Below are 17,543 nucleotides of genomic sequence, written 5' to 3'. Positions count from 1 at the left end.
GACGTTCGAGAGCGTCACAGCGCGAAGGGATGCAGTTGTGGGCTGAAAGTTCGCTAGAGAGTCCTGCGCTGCGAGGCCCGGGTTTGGCGAGGCTGCCACTGCGCATCTCCAGATCGTCGGGCGCGACTGGTGCCACGTCTTCCTACGACGCCCCGGCTCAGATGCGGAGGCGTAGCGGGGCAAAGAGTCCTCTGGAGAAGCCGATATGCCCAGGTAGTGCATAGACATTGTGTCCACCCAAAGCGCTATAGTACCTAGGTAGGAAGGCTCCCAGCTGTGCAAGCGCGGATACTGGAACGGGGGTTACACCACTTTACAATCTCTCGTCACCCAGGCATACGCATTGCTTCTTGGTTATGACGATACGAGATTTGGCCCCCTGCGTTCCCGTTTCAGCCGCTTCAAACATCGGCGGAAAGCCCGAGGCTTGTCGCGTTGGAGGCGCATGTCGTATGTGGCTGTTGTCCAATAGCACGGTGCCTCGCATGCCAACCCCGCTGCCGTAATCAGAGTAGGTCTTATATAAGCCTACCAACATGAATTACATGGACTCGATACCACTTACGCGAGCTTATCTTCGGGCATAGGTCGCTGCTTCGGCCGATGAAGCGCATGGTGACACATGACGAGGTGTGGTAGTCGGAGGCCGACGGGTTGCATTTCGTGTGCGGCGAATACCTCAAACGCACAGCCACCGTCTCTCTACTTCGACGCAAGATATCTGTTCATACCCGTGTACTTTAGAGCCCCATACTCGCTACCCGAGTGCTGCAAGACGCCTCCCACGCATCAGATCTATTGACAAGGCTCACGAAAATTATGGAGCGCGAGTACGAATTCTTTGTAACGACGGATAAGCCATATAACCCAGCTGGTGCGGAACGATGCATGATCCGGCGGCTGGTGATGCGCAATCACTTCGACATGAAGATGGCTGGACCGCAGATCAACCCGTCTCAACATTCTTCGATCAGCACGGCCATGGCGAAGAAGAAGCTAAAGAACCGATTCCGGATATCCGAACCTCGGATCAAGAAAAAGAAGGCCAATAAGAGAGAGAGGGTAGACACACGGGGAGCGAGAGAGAAGGGCGCAGCAAGGCCGAAAGATCTGAGAGATAGGTCGGGACCACCAACAACATCTTCGAAAGCTTGGGAAGATGGCAAAGACAAGAGAAAAGCCCCGGATGAAACACTGACAGCAAGGCTAATGCTAAATTGCGGCTTGAATGATGGTCGAATAGATCCTTCCAAGGCTTCACCCATACCTGGAACTTCAGACCTGGGTGCGCTGTTCCAATTGTGTACGTAGAGTCGATACACGTTGTCCAACTACGAGGGCGAATTCTCAAGCCAAGGGCCCCATTAGCTGACACCAAGACAGATAAGAGTGCGCCCAAGAACAATGCAGTCGCCATCGATGCCCAGCACACCTGGAAGTCACTCATCTTGAGCGATGCCGGCTTGCTACACGCAACTCTGGCAAGCTGGGCACTATACGGCATCCTGGCCAATGAATACACTGACTTGAGAGTTTGCAAACTAAAGCACAAGAATGAAGCAATCAAGATTGTCAATTGCAGACTTGCGACGTCTGGAGGCTATATATCGGATGAGGTGGTTGCCACTGTGTTGACTTTGGCAAATCTCGAGGTATGAGCACGTCTTCCTGTGAAATGGCCCATGCTAACTGTTCCAGAACCTTCTTGGAGACTACGAAGCGGCCCAGCTTCACATCACAGCATTGGAACGTATGGTGAAAGTGCGAGGTGGGCTGTTTGCCTTTGGACACAACGATGGCTTGCTGCGTGGCATCATATGGTAAGCTCAATGCCACCTGTGGCGTAGTTTCATCGCTAAACCACCTGACAGGATGGACTTTCACTCTTCAGTAGTCTCTCGCGCGCATCCATCTTTCCCGCAAATCAGTCTGGACCCGGATACGCCTCCTTTGCCGGACAACCTCAGAGAAGAAGCGGCACAAACGTCGCCCACGTCACTGCTCCACCTTTCTTGCGGCGCGGTCGACTGCTTCAACATATTCTATCGACTCCATCGACTCGCGCTAGCAGTATCGTCGCACTGGGTTGGTCGTGTGGAGCGCCTCACTCTCAGCAATCTCCTCTACGAAACGCAGTTCATGATTCTCTCGGTACCTGATCACTCACACAACTTCCTGCACTTTGACCAGAGCATCCATGACGAGAAAAGCGACTTCTACGATCATCTCAAGGCTAGAGCGGATGCGGCGAGTGTGGTTGAGGCCCTACTTGCAGCAGCCCTCATTTTCGTATATGCGGTACTTCGTGCACTACCATTGAACACGAAGATCTTCGCTATCCTTCTTTCTCGATTACGTGCCGCTCTGGATCGACTGAATGCACCGATAGTGGAAATATGGAGACGAGAGAAGAATCTCAACATGCTGCTGTGGGTTCTGGTCGTTGCGAGTTGTGTCGCTACAGGCGAAGAGCGCATGTGGTGGATCGCGCAGCTATCAGAACTGTGTGGAAAGAGGCAGATTATAAGTAGACAGCATCTTGAGCATGAGATGCGGCATGTCGCATGGACGGATACGTTTTTCGAAGATCGGATGGATGCTATCTGGGCAGAGGTGATGCGGCTGCGAGGGCCGGCGCTTTGCAGAGGGTCGCTGACGGGGTTTTCCGCGACCACCGTGTACTCTTCATTGTTTGATAGATGATGTAGAATAAAGAGAGTGAAGCCTTTCACGGTAAAAACAGAACGTTTCGAGATGGAGGAGTTGAGCAGACGGACCAATCACGGCGGACGCTAATCCGCTTTCAATCCATGTTCGTGAATGTTCCGCCACGTGCATCGGGCAAAGTAGCGCCGACGGCGGCGGGCGCGAAGGCAAAGGGTCTCAATAATCTTCGAGGACTGACGTTCGTCTGGACACGACAACCACAACCATGGCCCCGCTTGTCGACAACCCCCAGATCAAGCAGGCCAGCCTGCACAACCCGCTGCCGCTGCAGCTGCACACGTACATCTGGCCCTTTTTAATAGTGTGGCCCGCCTTCTCCGCCATCTACTTTTCGCCGCAGCGCTACGAGCAGTACATCCAGTCGTCGGAATGGACCTTTGTCTGGGTCGCCAGCATCACCACCTTCCAGTCGCTCTTCTGGCTCATGACGCACTGGAACGTCAACCTCAAGAGCGCCTTCACCACCACCTCGGCCAGCGACGTGCGCTCGGCATCGCTTATCAAAGTGCAGCCCGTCAAGAACGCGGGTGCCGCTGAGATTGTGCCATTGGTGCGCGACAACGTGGGCGGAAAGTCGAACCTTTCCTTCCTCTTCCAGAAGCGCCGTTTCCTCTACGACGCCGAGAAAGGCTCCTTCGCCCCGCTCTCGTACCCGCTCGACATCGAACCCAAGCCCCAGCTCAAGACGTTCCAGCAGACCCAGGGCCTCACCTCGCCCGCCGAGATTGAGCGCCTCACCCAGCACTATGGCGACAACGCGTTCGACATCCCCGTCCCGACCTTCACCGAGCTGTTCAAGGAACACGCCGTCGCGCCCTTCTTCGTCTTCCAGATCTTCTGCGTTGGACTGTGGATGCTGGACGAATACTGGTACTACTCGCTGTTCACCCTGTTCATGCTGGTCGCTTTCGAGAGCACCGTCGTGTGGCAGAGACAGAGGACCCTGAACGAGTTCCGCGGCATGAGCATCAAGCCCTATGAGATTCTGGTGTACAGGCAGAAGAAGTGGCAGGAGATCATGAGCGACAAGCTGCTACCCGGCGATGTCGTCAGCGCAGGCCGGACCAAGGAAGACTCTGGTGTGGCGTGCGACATGCTCCTCCTCGAGGGCTCCGCGATCGTCAACGAGGCTATGCTTTCCGGAGAGAGCACACCGGTGCTCAAGGAATCGGTACAACTGCGACCTGGCGATGCGCGCATCGAGCCTGAGGGTCTGGACAAGAACTCTTTCCTCTGGGGCGGCACCAAGGTGCTCCAGGTCTCGCACGGTAGCGACGCTGAGGAGGATGGCGGCAACGTCACCAGGCTTTCGTCTGGTGTCCCACCGCCCCCGGACAAGGGCGCTGTTGCTGTTGTTATCAAGACTGGCTTCGAGACTAACCAGGGCAGCCTCGTCAGGACCATGATCTTCGCTACCGAGCGCGTCTCCGCCAACAACGTCGAAGCCCTCTTCTTCATTCTCTTCCTTACCGTCTTCGCCGTCGCTGCCTCGTGGTACGTCTGGCAGGAGGGTGTCAGGCTCGACCGCCAGCGTAACAAGCTGCTCCTCGACTGCGTCCTCATCGTCACCAGCGTCGTCCCGCCCGAGCTTCCCATGGAGCTCAGCTTGGCCGTCAACACCTCCCTCGCTGCTCTGAGCAAGTACGCCATCTTCTGTACCGAACCCTTCCGCATTCCCTTCGCTGGGCAGGTCGACGTTGCCTGCTTCGATAAGACCGGTACTTTGACTGGTGAAGACTTGGTCGTGGACGGCATTGCTGGACTATCATTGGGCCAGGATGGTGCTACGGTTGCAGCAGACGGTGCGCACACCGATCTCGCAAAGGTTACGGACGTTGCTACTGAGACAACGCTGGTGCTCGCCGCCGCTCACGCCTTGGTCAAACTCGACGATGGTGAGACTGTTGGAGAGCCTATGGAAAAGGCAACCCTCCAGTCTCTCGGCTGGAAACTCGGAGCGAAGGACACACTTCAAGCCACCATGACTACCCCCAAATCCCAAGCCGAACTCGTACACATCCGCCGCCGCTTCCAATTCTCGTCCGCTCTCAAACGCCAGAGCTCCGTCGCTACCGTCATCGTCAACAACACCAAGACTGGCCGCAAGGTCAAGAGCACAATCGCTGCAGTCAAGGGCGCGCCCGAGACTATTCGCAAGATGTTGGTCAACACCCCGCCAAACTATGAGGAGACGTTCAAGCACTTTACCCGCAATGGTGGCCGTGTCCTCGCTCTCGCATACAAGTTCATCTCCGAAGAGGGAGAGTGGGGCCAGAACCGCATCAACGACCTCAAGCGTGAGCAAGTCGAGTCTGACTTGCACTTTGCCGGTTTCCTCGTCCTCCAATGCCCTCTCAAGCCTGACGCTGTCGAGGCTGTCCGTTCCCTCAACGAGTCTAGCCATCGTGTTGTCATGATCACTGGTGACAACCCGTTGACCGCTGTCCATGTCGCTAAGCAGGTTGAGATTGTCGACCGCGACTGCTACATCCTTGACGCACCTGAGAACGACGAATCCGGCGAGAAGCTTGTCTGGCGCAGCGTTGACGACAAGGTCAGCATCCCCGTCGACCCTACCAAGCCTCTGGACGCCGAGATCTTGAAGTCCAAGGATATCTGTCTTACTGGATACGCCCTTTCGAAGTTCGCTGGCCAGCCTGGGTGGAAGCAGATTCTGCGATACACCTGGGTCTACGCTCGTGTCTCGCCAAAGCAGAAGGAGGAAATCCTTCTCGGTCTCAAGGACTGTGGTTACACTACACTCATGGCTGGTGACGGTACTAACGATGTTGGTGCGCTGAAGCAGGCTCACATTGGTGTCGCTCTTCTCAACGGTACTCGAGAGGATCTTGACAAGATTGGCGAGCACTTCCGCAACACTCAGATGAAGAACGTCTACGAGAAGCAGTGCAACCTGATGACACGCTTTAACCAGCCTCAGCCACCTGTTCCCATCATGATCGCGCATCTCTACCCGCCTGGTCCCACCAACCCTCACTACGAGAAGGCTATGGAAAACCAAGCGAAGAGGAAAGGTCTACTCCCAGGAGCCAACGGCGTTGCAAACGGATCGGCATCTGCCGGTACCCTCGTTCAACAGCAGCCTGGCCAAGTTCAGCCCCCTCAGGCCGCTGCCAACTTCGCTCAGCAAATGCAAGAGAAGATGATGGCACAGGAAATGGAAGAGTTAGCCGGTGAGCCCCCGACCATCAAGCTTGGCGATGCCTCCGTCGCTGCGCCCTTCACCTCCAAGCTCGCCAACGTTGTCGCCATTCCCAACATTATCCGCCAAGGCCGTTGCACACTCGTCGCTACAATCCAGATGTACAAGATTCTTGCTCTCAACTGCTTGATCTCCGCCTACAGTTTGTCAGTCCTCTACCTGGATGGTATCAAGTTTGGTGACGGTCAGGTTACCATTTCCGGTATGATGATGAGCGTATGCTTCCTGTCTATCTCGCGCGCAAAGACCGTCGAGACGCTGTCGAAAGAACGTCCTCAGCACAACATCTTCAACACATACATCATCGGCTCCGTACTCGGACAGTTCGCCATCCACATCATCACCCTCATCTACGTCAGCCAATACGTCCAGCGCGTTGAGCCCAAAGACCCCAACCCAGATCTAGAGAAGGACTTTGAGCCATCTCTGCTCAACTCCGCGATCTACCTCCTGCAACTCATTCAACAAATCTCCACCTTCGCCATCAACTACCAGGGTCGACCGTTCCGCGAGTCCATCCGCGAGAACAAGGGCATGTACTGGGGTCTCGTCTCCGTCTCCGGTGTCGCCTTCTCCTGCGCCACCGAGTTCATCCCCGAACTCAACGAGAAGCTCAAGCTCGTGCCCTTCACCACTGACTTCAAGATCATGATCACTAGCATCATGGCGTTCGACTTCATTGCCTGCTACATCATTGAGAAGGGTCTGAAGTTCTTCTTCTCGGACAACAAGCCAAAGGATATTGCCGAGCGAAGACCAGATCAGTTGCAGCAGGAGGAGAAGAGGAAAGCAAGGGCTGAGATTGAGGCCCAGAGGAAGAAGAATGAGGAGGCGGAGATGAAGGCTGCTGCTGCCGGGTTGGTTAAGCGGTAGGTGGAGGAATAGTGGGATATAGAGGTACATATAGTATTTTGGTGGTAGACTAATTTTGGTATGAAGAATTGATCATTTCTCTGCTCAGTCTGCAAGCGTAGCTGACGTGCTGTGCTGTGCTGTGCTGCAACGGGCTCTCCCGGATCGGCTTGCGACGGGGCATGCACGGAGCTTCGCTCATGTCCCATGGTGTCGCTGGTGCGCCTTTTCTTGACCCGCTCCATACGAGCTCACGTGCTCGCTGTTCTTGGCCGGGTATATAAACATTTCGACACGTCCTCCCCGTGCAACTCATACAACTTTTCCAGCCTTATTTCCAAAAACCGTGGATCATAACCATATGGCTGCGGCTCTCCTCCTCCAAAAACTGGGACACCCGTTCTATGTGCGCTCCTGCACCTTCTTTTGCTCTGCAGCTTAAATCATCTCTGAACTTTCTGATGAAAGTTCTGTCTTGCGCTTTTGGACAACTCAAAAGTTTGACCGATTTCGATCATGGCTGGTCGCTTTGGAAAAGTTCCGCAAAAATCGCAAATGAAGCCGTCCTTCAACATGCTTGTGGTGTGCAAGAAAGACTGCGCAAACCAAAAAGAGGAATGAGGGAAATCATGTCTGTGCCTGCCGACTGCGGTGCCAGGAACGAAAACAAAAGAACTACGGTAGACTTGATGCTTGCGGGACCAGATCAGTACTTCATTGAAACATTGGACATCAGAGTACATGTTGGGAGATGGAGCGAGCGCTCGCCCGCCCGGGTATAAAATCTTCCCGGGGCCTACCTTTCTTCCTCACTCATCTCTCCCGTGGAAACACTAAAAACTAGCTCAGCATGAAGCTATGTCTGCGCTTGCTGAGGCATTTCTTCTATACCAAAAAACCCCGAGGGTCACTCGATGTCCCTGTTTCCTGGAAGCTGTTTACCTACTCCAAAAACACTTGGATACACTCCGGATGCCTGACCTCTGGGTTGTCTGGATTATTCCAAAACCGTCAACTACGAATTGATGCTGTCGTGTCAGCGCCTCGGTCCTCCTTCTCCATTTGAATCATGGGATTTACTGCACGATCTCCGCTTCACGCTCTTCTTTGCAGGAGGAAGATCAAAAATAAAGAAGGATACGACCGATGGTTGTGGCAAGACGACCTTCTTCCATTACAACTTCAAAATTACGTCCAGGTTTACTCTATGGACGCTTCTCTGGCCTTCGATCAAAATCACGATGGATTCAAAGCTATAACGGTACCAGCGCATGTCTCAGCACACGAGTTGGTTCTACTCATATCTGAAATTGCACGGACAACATTCATGATCGCCGCACCCACTCTCGTGATTCGCGTACAAATGCGTCGTTGTTCACACAAATGAGTTCTTCTTCCCTATATCATCCCTACCTCCGAAAATAATGGAAAAGCCCGAAAACCTGTACCAGCAAGCCCATGTCTGCGGGTTCAAAACACGAATGCACCATGCAATTTCCGCGTCCGCCCTCTGCGGCTGCTTCAACAAAGAAGACGACGGCGGGGCTCAACATCACTCTTCTTTCGCGCTGCATCCCTCATCCATACCATAGCGGTATCTGTATTTTCAAAACGTCATTCACAAGAAGCGATGTCTTTGCCTCGTCTGCTTTCCAGTTTGTCACAAGGGCAACGAAGGCTGCTTCCATGTCCAGTGCGCCCCTCGAGAAACGACCCTTCCATGTTGGTACATTGACATATCAGGATGACATTAAGCCTTGTCAATAGTTACGACACGTGAAGGGACAATCGATGCCGCCTCATTCAGCTTTTGGGCTTCTCAGGCATGGAAGCCGGCTACCACTTCGTATATAACCCGCCACCTCACCCATATTACCTCCGCAAATCGAACATCCTACTTACCCTGAATCAATACATAAACTGCTTTTGCCAACTACAACAAAGCCACAGCACCCCAAACTATTGCGAAACCCACCCAAGCCAAATACAACAATGTCCACCAACCGCTGCCAACAAATCCTCGCAGAGGTCGACAACGACGTTACCATGGCGGTCTACCGTATCTTCAGCGAAGCCGAGACCAACGAAAACATCACAGCTAAGAACTGGGAGGACTTCGCTGCAGGGCTCGATGATGGGGACAAGAGGAAGGTGGATGAGGTGGTCTGCAACTTGACACACGCGTGGGTGCAGTGCGCTCCGTGTGCGAATCTGGTGGCGCTGGTGAGGTGGCGGAGAGACGCGAGGGGTCTTGTTGCGCAGGTCTGAGGTAGTGGACGAGGCTAGAGCGGATTTGGAGCTAGGGTAGGGAGGAATGGTTATACAAGTGTCGGGCGTGCGCGTAACTTCTCTCATCAATACACTTTTTGCGGGAATTCCACTAAATTACGAGCGATTAAGACCCATGAGTTCCCTTCTTCTTTCTGGTTGCATTATATTCAAAAGCACTCGTCGACTGAACGATGGTTTGGCCTGAGAGGATTCGTTGGACGCTACATGATATTCCAAAACTCTAGAGACTTGGCGTATTCAGCAGCTCATGTTTTGACTGGCCCAAAAAGTCTTGTTGACGCTGTTGTATACGGCTCGGGACGTATGCCTTGGGTTACCAAAAGCCTTAGGCTATGGGAAATCAGCATGTTTCGCCGTGCACTTCCATGAACAGCTTCGCCGAAACTAAACCAGTGAAATTTCATGATCTTCTACCAGTATGGATCAAGGTCTCACAGCTCGGCGCCATACAGCCCTTGTGGGACTGTAATCAGTCTCCCACCTCACTTCCTTCTCGTTATCTATGCACTTCATGGTTATCAGTGCATTTCTAGAACTGACGAATCTAGCGTCTAGGTTTTCTGAGCCTAGTAAACTAAGATGCCACTGCACTTGTGTAATGTCTAACCTGGGTTCCAGTTTCGAGGTAGCAAATACATCGCTCACATCATGAATTGGGGTGTGTTTTTGCGAAGTCTGCGTGTGACATCAGAAAGTGCTGCAGCCTTTTCAAGACCGTTTCTCAGCGCCACATGGTTTCGTTTTTCGGAGAGCCAGTGGGAAGATCTTTAGGTTTCTGTGAAAAGTACTTAATCTTCATCTGTTCTGCTCTTCTCTCTTTATGACCTTCAAAAGTTTCACTGTTAAAATGTTAAGAAACAGACTAATGACTGTGGTCTTCTTCTTTGTTCCAAAATACTCCGTCACATATCCATGCTTCTGAGCAGCCGGATTGTTGCATCCTCTTTCATTTTGTAGGTTCGCAAACCACCAAGAACGGATGCACCGCCGCTGTCTGAAGTTAGCGCACACTTCTCATTGCACATCACCAACGTAGTCAAAACTTACCACTGACAAACAACCGCCCAGTCTTGACATCATGCCTAACCGTCGTACTCCCACTCAGCACCTTCGCATCCTTATCCTCAATAACCTTCTCAACCCTATAATCCACGCTTCTTACTCCAGTCTTTCCTACATCTACCGTCTTTCTGATACGCCAGATAGTGACAGGTGAAATGTCATTATAAGGATCGTCAAAGCCTTTACTGGATTGGTATAGATCCGGGAAACCCGCGACGTACATATCGCCGTTCGCGTCGGGTGAGATATTGTCGAGCGGCATGCCAACGTGGATGGTATCGACCAGGCTGAGGGTTTTGTCAGGCTGTAGGGCTAACACGCGGATTTGACCGTCGATGGTGCTGGGAACGTAGAAGAGGCCGTCTCGGCCGAGGGCCAGTCCGTTGGGGAACTTGAGCTTTGTTTCGGGAAGGTAGCTGAGCGCCTTGTTGAGGTAGGTCTTATACTTTGGCTCACTGGATGTGTCTGATCGCATAAACTGGCGCTCCTCGCTGCCGTCATAAGCTGCATGACACTTCCCAGCTCCGTCGCAGTAGGCTACGTTTCCTCCACCGATGAAGTAGTCAAGTCCAAGACGCTGGTATACGTTAGTTATCTTGTCTGTAGTTTAGATACCAATGTCATGTACCATGCCAACCTTGACCGAGTGGTCATTCGTAACCAGAAACCCACCAGAGCCATCACCAAGCGCCGCCACACGGTTCGGTGTCCAAATCTCATCAGAAAAGACAGTACGAACATGTCGCATTTGTTCTTGACCCTTCCTCATCTCAAAAATCTCGACCGTCGAGTTTGCGCCGCTTTCAGACGCATCAACAATCTTGTTGGACGCATCGACTGGTGGTCGTTGGTTGACAAAGTAGAAGCGCAAAGTGTTATCGTCCAAGACCTGGACATCAAAGCCCAGAAGATCGAGATCAGAGCTTCCATCCGCTCCTTGGTAATGGCCTATCGGCTTGATGCTGCGAAAATTGTAGAGACCGTCTTCACCAGGCTCGTCGATATCCAAGGCGAGGAGTTCAGATCCACCGAGCCGGCGTCCGGTTACGTTGAGGTCGTTCATGCTGTACCAGTTAGTACTTCAGGCCGCGAAACCGCGTTCATTTGTAGCAGCATAGTGTTGAGGCAACGTACGCTTGATTCCAAGCCAATCTAGGCGCCGTACCTGCGCACGCCGCATACAGCGTTCTGCCCTCATTGTCCAGCCAAATGTCCTCACACGCTTCCAGCCTTGGATGTACCAGACGACGACAACTAAACTCTGGAAAGTCGTCGATACTCTGTATAACACGGCCAACACCGAAGGTGATCGCAAAAAGATCCTTGAGGTAGATTTGGTAGAGCGACGCGCCCCATGCTACGACGAGGGCCCAGTACACGGTTTTCGCTATGCCAGGCATTGCGGAAGCTCACACGCAATGAAACGAGAAATAAAGATAGATGGAAAATACAGGAAAAGCTGAGCTTATATCTCACGTTGATACCTAGAGGGCTGAGCAAGGCTTGCAGGGGTTGTAACAGGCAAGGCGCCTCCGTTCAGCCCCAGTAAAAATCGTCCCTCCATCCGCGCGCGGAGCACGTGGGCTGCTGAAGGACCTCCAGACATAGGTACCTCATCACCGGGCGTAAGTTCTTGTTTCGCCGAGAGTATATCGCTGATATGAGATGCAAGTAGCAACGCTGGGGAGAGCCGTTCGGCCTCATCCCCGGGAACGCTGACGTCACAGGGTCTCCAACCCAATTCGGTGGCATCCTCGGCTTACACACCCCACGCCCTCTCCATCCCCAGCGGGAAGATCCCACATCACCAGAACCAATCTCAACTCTCAAAACATCCAAAATGACAAAGTCTGCCTCCTTCGACGTGATAGGCACCTGCTTCGCCTTCTCCGCCCCCATCACCACCATCCAATCGCGTCTCGGCCCCAAACTCAGCACCGCAGCCGTAGACCCCAAAACCCTCTTCTTCAGCTGGTTCTACGCTGCGCAGCGCGATTTCACATATGTCTCCATGAGCGGCTCCTACGTGCCCATCGCGCAAGTCCTCAAGTCGACTTTCCGCCGCGCATGTGCCGTGGTCGACCTACCCCTCGACGCCATCACCGACGAGGACGTTGAGGAAGTGATGAAAGCGTTTAAAGCCATGGGACCGCGCGATGGGCTGAAGACTTGTTTTGATGGGCTGAGAGAAGCGGGATGGGATGTTTATGGTGTTACGAATGGGGGGTCGGAGACGAGTTTGGCGTATTATCATAATGCGGGGATTGAGCTTGATGAGCAGCATCTGCTTAGTTGTGATGCTATCAAGATTGCAAAACCGGATGTGAGGGTGTATGAGAATGCGGATAAGTGTTTGACGGAGAGGGGACTGGGAAAGGGGGATGGGGAGAGGTGGTTTGTTGCCGCGCATGCTTGGGATTTGATTGCGGCGAGGAAGGCTGGGTTCAAGACTGCGTATCTGGACTTTGAGGAACATGATCCATGTACGGATGTCTTCGGCGAGTTCGATTTGTATGCGTCTAGTATGGAGGATCTCTTGATCAAACTGAAGGAGAGCAAGTGAGGTTGGCGTAAAGTAAATCACCTAGACGTCTACGTTGCCCTCAAATGTTCTGAATGTTGGTACTTGATGCTGTTGTAGGCTCCAGAGTCCACTGAAAACAATGTAAACAAAACGACCCAGAAGCCTACATCGCCTTAGCATCTCGTCCATTTTGAGGTTTAATATCAGTGTAGGCTGCAGAGCATGAGGTGAGTTATAGTGTATCAAGAATGTTGGGCCGAAGCCTGGAGGCTACGTAAGACTGAAACCTCTCCAGAAGTCACTAATCCCGCAGATGTATCCATCCGGATACCATGAGATTTCGTGCAGCATACCGCCTTTTCACCCATTCCTAGAGCATCCCGCGCACCAAAACCAGCCATTTTCCCCACCGAATGCATGGAAGACCCACGTGATCTACCTAAATAGACTCCTCAGCTCCTCCAGCCTCTGCTTCGTAGCCTCCTCCTTGCGCTTGGGCTCCCTTGCCATCGTTATATTAGCTAGAGCCTTCTTCTTGTCCTGAAGTAGTAGCATCTTCTCTTCAAAGCTGTTCTGCATGATAAAGCGCTTAATAGTAACCTCCCTATCTTGACCAAGCCGATGAACACGATCAACAGCTTGCGCCTCAGCTGCCGGGTTGAACTGCGGCTCCATCATGAACACTTTGTTGGCTGTTGTAAGATTGAGACCGAGACCTCCTGCGCCAATAGATACAAGCATGACGCGGACTGCAGGATTCTCGCGGAGTGCCTGCATAGACTTGTCGCGGTTTTCGCGCGACATGCGGCCATCGAGGCGGACGAGAGAGTGGCCGGCGTTTTTGAGAGCAATTTCGATGAGGTCGAGGTGTGTGGTCCATGAGGAGAATACAATGCTGTGAAAGTCAGTAAAGCACATCTCGGTGTGGTAATGTAGGTATCAACTCACCTTTTGATCGGCCTCTCATCCGGATTTTGCTCGCTCCACACACGGAACTCTTGCAGGTCGTTAAGTAGAGCTTGGGTCTTCGTATGCGGGCCAGTGTAGCTTCCGATCTTCTTCGCCAGTTTTGGATCTTTTCGGATCTGATTCTGCTCCTCGATGTAGTTGTAGTAGTCCGTGCGTTCGAGCTTGAGGACCGTGGGCCGGTTGACGTCGTCACATACGTGGCAACGAACTGAACCATCCGCCATGAGGTTGTTTTTCCACTGATCCTTCAACTTCTTGATGTGACGTGGGCAGACGAGGTGGTAGCATGTGGTCATGTAGCCAATATCTTCCTGAACGTTGCCATCTTCTTCTTCGTCGTCGTCGGAATCGTCCTCTAATATAGACTTCTTATCTGGGCAGTATAGGCAGTCCGCTGCACTTGTCGAATCGAGGAGATTGAGCATCTCGTAGGCTTGTTGACGTGTCTAAATATTGATGAACGAAGTCAGTAAATGTCTCACAACAGTTTGTATGCGGATAGTACTTACGAGCTGTGGCCTATCGCTGTCCTCCTCATCTATCTCCATGGGCTTCTCGTAGGTCATACCATCGGTAGTCTTGAGCGCTTCTTCACTGAGCAGATCACGACCATGAGCGCAGATCAACCGAAGATTGAGGATGGCGGTCAAAATCTTGGCGTATGATCGTCCACCCATCTTATCGCCCTGGGTTACAGCATTCACCTTGCGTTGAGTATCCCTCTCGAACCAGTCATGTAACTGCTGCTCTTCCTTAGAGAACTGCAATTTGACAACGTAGTCAAGCTTCTTGGGGACCTCGTCCTTGATGATCTCCTTAGTACGACGAATGGTAACGGTGCTGACGAGCAGCTGAAGCTTCGTTACAACGTTGGGGTCAGCGTTCTTGAAAGGACCGAGGATGAACTGGTTGAAGCCGCTGGGAGTATCGAAAGGCTTCAACTTGATGAAGTTGAAGAGAGCACCCAGATCTTCAAGTCGATTCTGAACAGGCGTACCGGTTACAGCCCAACGACGTTGACCCATCATCGTACATGCTGCCTTGGACTGGTTGGTCGGGTTGCGAATTGTATGTGCTTCATCCAGAACAATGCGGAACCAGTTGATGTAGGGCAACGCTCGTTTCTTGTCTGTGAGGTCTTTCGCGATGATGTGGTACGTTGTTAAGATTATGTCGTGATCTGCAAGGACCTCAGGTGTTATGCTGAACCGCTCTGAGCCGTGGTACCGCTTCCACTTCAGGGTGCTTGTGCCCTGTGGAAAGTGGTCCTTGATCTGCTCCTTCCAGTTCGTCATGGTGCTGAGAGGACAAACAAGAAGTGTTGCGCGACTGTTGATGGTGGGCTGGATCATGCCTGGGTAGGGCCTCGGAGGTGGCCGCTTCTGGCAGAAGTCTTTGGCGGATACAATCGAGGCATCGTCGCAGATGAGTGATAGAATGCTGAGCGTCTTCCCCAATCCCATCTCGTCAGCCAGGATACCACCAAGACTAGGTCTAGGCTGATCTTCCGTCTGTTCGCCCGTGATGATGTGCATGTAGTACTTGCGTCCGTTATCCCGATACTTCGGGGCCCATAAGGAGTCCTTGCGTTTATCGTAGACGTCTGGCGGATGTTCTTGTTCGTGATCAACCATGAAGTAAAGTGCCTGCTTTTGATGAGGGTACAGCTCGGTCTTGATGAGCGTCGAAGGCTCTCGAATCGGAACTTCTTCCGAGCCACTGACAACCGTATCGAAGACGTCTTCGACATCAGCGCGGATCTCGTCGACACTGCGAAGGACGTAGGTGTTTGTGGCAGCGCCGACGGCGTACTGGGTGGACGGCTGGAAATCGGGTTGTCCTACTTGATTCTTCTGGAACCCCTCCTTGGACTGTGGGTTGTAGTAATCATGGCGCGCGAGTTCGAAGACGGGGTTCTCAAGGATGAGGTTCTTACTTCTGAGATACCTTCCAAGGTGATCCGCAGACTTGCGAGGACAGTACAGTTGTAAAGTCATACCGACAAGCGCAGAGATTTGACTGCCAGGCGGTCCTTCGTTGGGAAGCTTTCGGCGTGGTTCAGTCCAGGCCAGCCACTTTAGACCGTTGGTTTGCGCGCTATCGATCAGTGGTGTGAGACCTTGTGCGGTCTTCATGTCGACTCTGCCGAACTCTTTACCCATACCGTCAAGCACCTAGATATTGATTAGTTTATTTTACACATGTATGTTGAACTGCAATCTTACCATGATGATCTGGTTTCCCTTGTGGCCGCCACCCCGGCGGAAGGATACCTTGATTCTGCTTTGGCCACCATGATTGCCATGGAACTTCTTAGGGTCGGGAAAAGGGACCACGTGAGCCTGAATGTAGGTCTGCTTGAGCTTGCCAATGCAGATGTCATCGTTGCTGTTGTCGTGAACGACCTGGATCTCGTCTTCGTCGTCGCTCATGGTCAAGTCGATTGCGGGTCCCTGTTGCGGCGGTGGGGCAGGTGAATGTCCGGCTTGAAGCTCAAGTGCACTCCCACCAGCGAAGTTGGGCCGATTGCCGTTCTTCCGCTCAGTCTTTATGCGCTTGGCAGGTGATGACGTACGCTCTTGAACGTTGTGTAGGCGTTCGACGAGCGAGACTTGGCCAGCAATAGTGGGGTCAGTACGACCGCGGTCAGTGTCGTTACCGGATGACGCAGGGCGCTTAGGAGTCGACGAGTTCGGATTGAGAAGCGCGCGTGGATCGAATTGCGGAGTGTGTGCTGCAGGCGTTCCGTTGTTGTGTGCCTGGTTGTTGTGGGCCATGTGGTCGCCTGGCACGTGCGTGGTTAGTTCTGGGTGCGGTTCTGCTTCTACGTCGGCGCCTGGGTGACTTGTGAACGCAGGTGCATCCGGCAGCGAATCAACGGGTGAGGAGGTGACAATGGGCTCATAGGCGGCAGGATCAGGCTCCACAGCAGGCTCGTATACGGCCAGCTCTGATCTCGCAGAGGAGTCAGACGCTGGACTGCCTCCCACATTCTCCATGCTGGGCGTGGTGGTCAAAGGGAAGGAGCGATGACGAAGATGCGTGGACTGATATCAAGGCGAGTAGGCAATTTTGGGGTAAAGAGGTGGAAGAAGGTGAAGAGAAAGAGAGAGATTGAAGATATACCTGTTCTACGTACCCTCCTCGGGTCAAGTAATAGGGCGGGATTAAACTTGTCCATGATGGGCATGCAATCAAAGTCACCAGGACTCTACAGGTGAGAGAGCTTCAGGTAATTCTGGCAGGTCCCCTCAGCGCTTCCAAGCTCTTCCAGCCCTTCCAACGACGTTGATGCCGAAGCGCATCTGATGGTCCGGATGCCAAGCCCTGATCCTTTCGCTCGCCACAAATCACGCGTTTTCAGGGTGTCTCGATGCGCTCAGAGAGCCCCCAGAAATGCTGCGAATCCTCCGAAGTCTGGTTGCGGTCGATGCAGGGCGCGAAGTTCCGAGGCTCGAAATGTTGAGATGATGGCGTGTAGTCGCTTAGTATACCCGGTCGTCGGGTAAGTGAAGGTAGACGTATGGTTTCGCGTCCCAGCGGCGGCAGGTTTGCCAGGCAACAATACGGTCGGATACAGGTTCAGATGAACAAAGAGTCATTCATTTGTACCGTGGTGCGTGGGTGAAATGGCGCTGTTGCCTTTCCTGTTGATCGTGGGAAGTCATCGCGTGTGGCTGAGAAGGGCTAGCAGGAGTGTCAGATGACCCTCTCGATAATTCACGGGACATCGGCAAAGGGTCGCTGCCCGCGATTGTCGGGGGGAACCGATAAAGATTGCACAAGAGAAGCAAGCAAGAGTCTCATCAGCTCGCGGACGACGCGCATGTATCACTCAGGTTATTAAAGGGTGTGGGGGTTGCGCAGCGTACGCGAAGGTGTGGGTGCACCAGC

General features: G+C 52.9%; 5 protein-coding genes across 5 annotated transcripts; 3 read left to right on the top strand and 2 right to left on the bottom strand.

Moving 5' to 3' along the window:
- Positions 1 to 819: 819 nt before the first annotated feature.
- J4E79_004194 (uncharacterized protein) lies at positions 820 to 6,823 on the top strand (the record flags this gene model as incomplete). Its single annotated transcript, XM_049353082.1, has 5 exons — positions 820 to 1,303; positions 1,384 to 1,652; positions 1,699 to 1,820; positions 1,872 to 2,613; positions 3,068 to 6,823. 5 exons carry the CDS (start codon positions 820 to 822, stop codon positions 6,821 to 6,823), a joined length of 5,373 nt encoding a protein of 1,790 aa, XP_049212461.1.
- A 1,971-nt stretch (positions 6,824 to 8,794) lies between these two features.
- J4E79_004193 (uncharacterized protein) lies at positions 8,795 to 9,070 on the top strand (the record flags this gene model as incomplete). Its single annotated transcript, XM_049353081.1, has 1 exon — positions 8,795 to 9,070. One exon carries the CDS (start codon positions 8,795 to 8,797, stop codon positions 9,068 to 9,070), a length of 276 nt encoding a protein of 91 aa, XP_049212460.1.
- A 970-nt stretch (positions 9,071 to 10,040) lies between these two features.
- Positions 10,041 to 11,556, bottom strand: J4E79_004192 (uncharacterized protein; the record flags this gene model as incomplete). The annotated part of the gene is made up of 4 exons (XM_049353080.1): positions 10,041 to 10,084; positions 10,142 to 10,733; positions 10,785 to 11,220; positions 11,291 to 11,556. The coding sequence occupies 4 exons, from the start codon at positions 11,554 to 11,556 to the stop codon at positions 10,041 to 10,043; spliced, it is 1,338 nt and encodes a 445-aa protein (XP_049212459.1).
- A 440-nt stretch (positions 11,557 to 11,996) lies between these two features.
- On the top strand, positions 11,997 to 12,719 carry J4E79_004191 (uncharacterized protein; the record flags this gene model as incomplete). The annotated part of the gene is made up of 1 exon (XM_049353079.1): positions 11,997 to 12,719. The coding sequence occupies one exon, from the start codon at positions 11,997 to 11,999 to the stop codon at positions 12,717 to 12,719; it is 723 nt and encodes a 240-aa protein (XP_049212458.1).
- Positions 12,720 to 13,115: 396 nt separating this feature from the next.
- Positions 13,116 to 16,648, bottom strand: J4E79_004190 (uncharacterized protein; the record flags this gene model as incomplete). The annotated part of the gene is made up of 4 exons (XM_049353078.1): positions 13,116 to 13,575; positions 13,629 to 14,095; positions 14,159 to 15,823; positions 15,875 to 16,648. 4 exons carry the CDS (start codon positions 16,646 to 16,648, stop codon positions 13,116 to 13,118), a joined length of 3,366 nt encoding a protein of 1,121 aa, XP_049212457.1.
- Positions 16,649 to 17,543: the final 895 nt, after the last annotated feature.

The sequence above is a fragment of the Alternaria viburni genome (genome assembly GCF_023758015.1).
Source record: "Alternaria viburni strain BMP 2772 chromosome Unknown scaffold_7, whole genome shotgun sequence".
Lineage (NCBI taxonomy): Eukaryota > Fungi > Ascomycota > Dothideomycetes > Pleosporales > Pleosporaceae > Alternaria > Alternaria viburni.
Note: the sequence above shows the minus strand (reverse complement) of the source record. Positions and strands in the feature narration are given on the sequence as shown.